We start from the raw sequence: 1352 nt of genomic DNA, 5'->3' as shown, positions 1-1352 counted from the left end.
AGTTTAAAATGGGTTTTAAAAGGGATTTAATTGGTTAAAATGAGTTAAAAAAGGCATTTAATGTGTTAAAAAAGGCATTTAATGAGTTTAAAAAGGGATTTAATGAGTTAAAAATGGGGTTGAATTGATTAAAATGAGGTAAAAATGGATTTAATGAGTTTTAAAAGGGTTTTAATTTGTTAAAATGAGTTTAAAACATGATTTAATTTTTTCAGATGAGTTAAAAAAGGGATTTAATGAGTTTAAAAGTGATTGAATTTGTTAAAACAAGTCAAAAATGGATTTAAGGAGTTTTAAGTGTGACTGAATTTGTTAAAATAAGTTAAAAATTTGATTTAATGAATTTAAAAGGGATTAAATTTGTTAGAATTTAGTTTAAAAATTTATTTAATGAATTTATAAAGGGATTTAATTAGGATTTAATTTAATTAAATTTTATTTAATTAGTTTAAAACTTGATTTAATTTGTTAAAAATTGATTTAATGAATTTATAAAGGGATTTAATTAGGATTTAATTTAATTAAATTTTATTTAATTAGTTTAAAAAGTTATTTAATTTGTTAAAATGAGTTAAAAAATTGATTTATTCAGTTAAAAAAGGATTTTAATGAGTTTAAAACTAGTTTAAAAATTAATTTAATCAGTTAAAAAATGTATTTAATGAGTTTAAAATGAGTCAAAAAATGGATTTAAGGAGTTTTAAGTGTGACTGAATTTGTTAAAATAAGTTCCAAAAGGGATTTAATTTGTTAAAATGAGGTAAAAATTTGATTTAATGAGTTTAAAAAGTAATTTAATGAGTAAAAAATTAATTTAATGAGTTAAAAAATGATTGAATTTACCATATGATTGAACACTTACCCAACAACACCCAAAAATCCATAATTTTCTCATTATTTTGATTTAATCCTTCGATGAAAAGTGATTTTTGGCTCAGAGCAGATTTTGTATTTTGATTATTTTTATATTTCCAGGGGGCCCCGAAGTCGCTGCTTCCCTGATTTTGGGGACGTTTTTCCTCAGTTTATTCCTCATCCTCTCGGTGGCTTCGTTTTTCTACCTCAAACGAACCAACAAACTCCCAAAGGTTTTCTACAGGAGGAACAAAGGTAAAAAAAACCCCTAATTATCCATTCCTTAATGAACCTCGCTCTGCTAATTGATTGAAATGGGAATTGAAACCTGAAAATTCCCATTTTGTGCCAAGAAATTCCAATTTTGTGGAGAAAATTCCCATTTTTGAGCTCATAAATCCCCAATTTTGTGGAGAAAATTCTCATTTTGTGGAGAAAATCCCTGATTTGTGCCAATAAATTCCAATTTTGTGAAGAAAATTCCCATTTTGTGCCAA

General features: G+C 25.1%; 1 protein-coding gene across 1 annotated transcript in view; it reads left to right on the top strand.

Moving 5' to 3' along the window:
* C21H1orf159 (chromosome 21 C1orf159 homolog) overlaps positions 1-1127 on the top strand; it is a 10266-nt gene extending 9139 nt beyond the window's left edge. The window contains exon 4 of the mRNA XM_015648029.1: positions 976-1127. Coding sequence (XP_015503515.1) covers positions 976-1127 — 152 coding nt within the window. The remainder of the gene's footprint in view (positions 1-975) is intronic.
* Positions 1128-1352: the final 225 nt, after the last annotated feature.

The sequence above is a fragment of the Parus major genome, chromosome 21, assembly GCF_001522545.3.
Source record: "Parus major isolate Abel chromosome 21, Parus_major1.1, whole genome shotgun sequence".
Taxonomy (NCBI): Eukaryota; Metazoa; Chordata; class Aves; order Passeriformes; family Paridae; genus Parus; species Parus major.
This window is presented reverse-complemented; position numbering and strand designations above follow the sequence as displayed.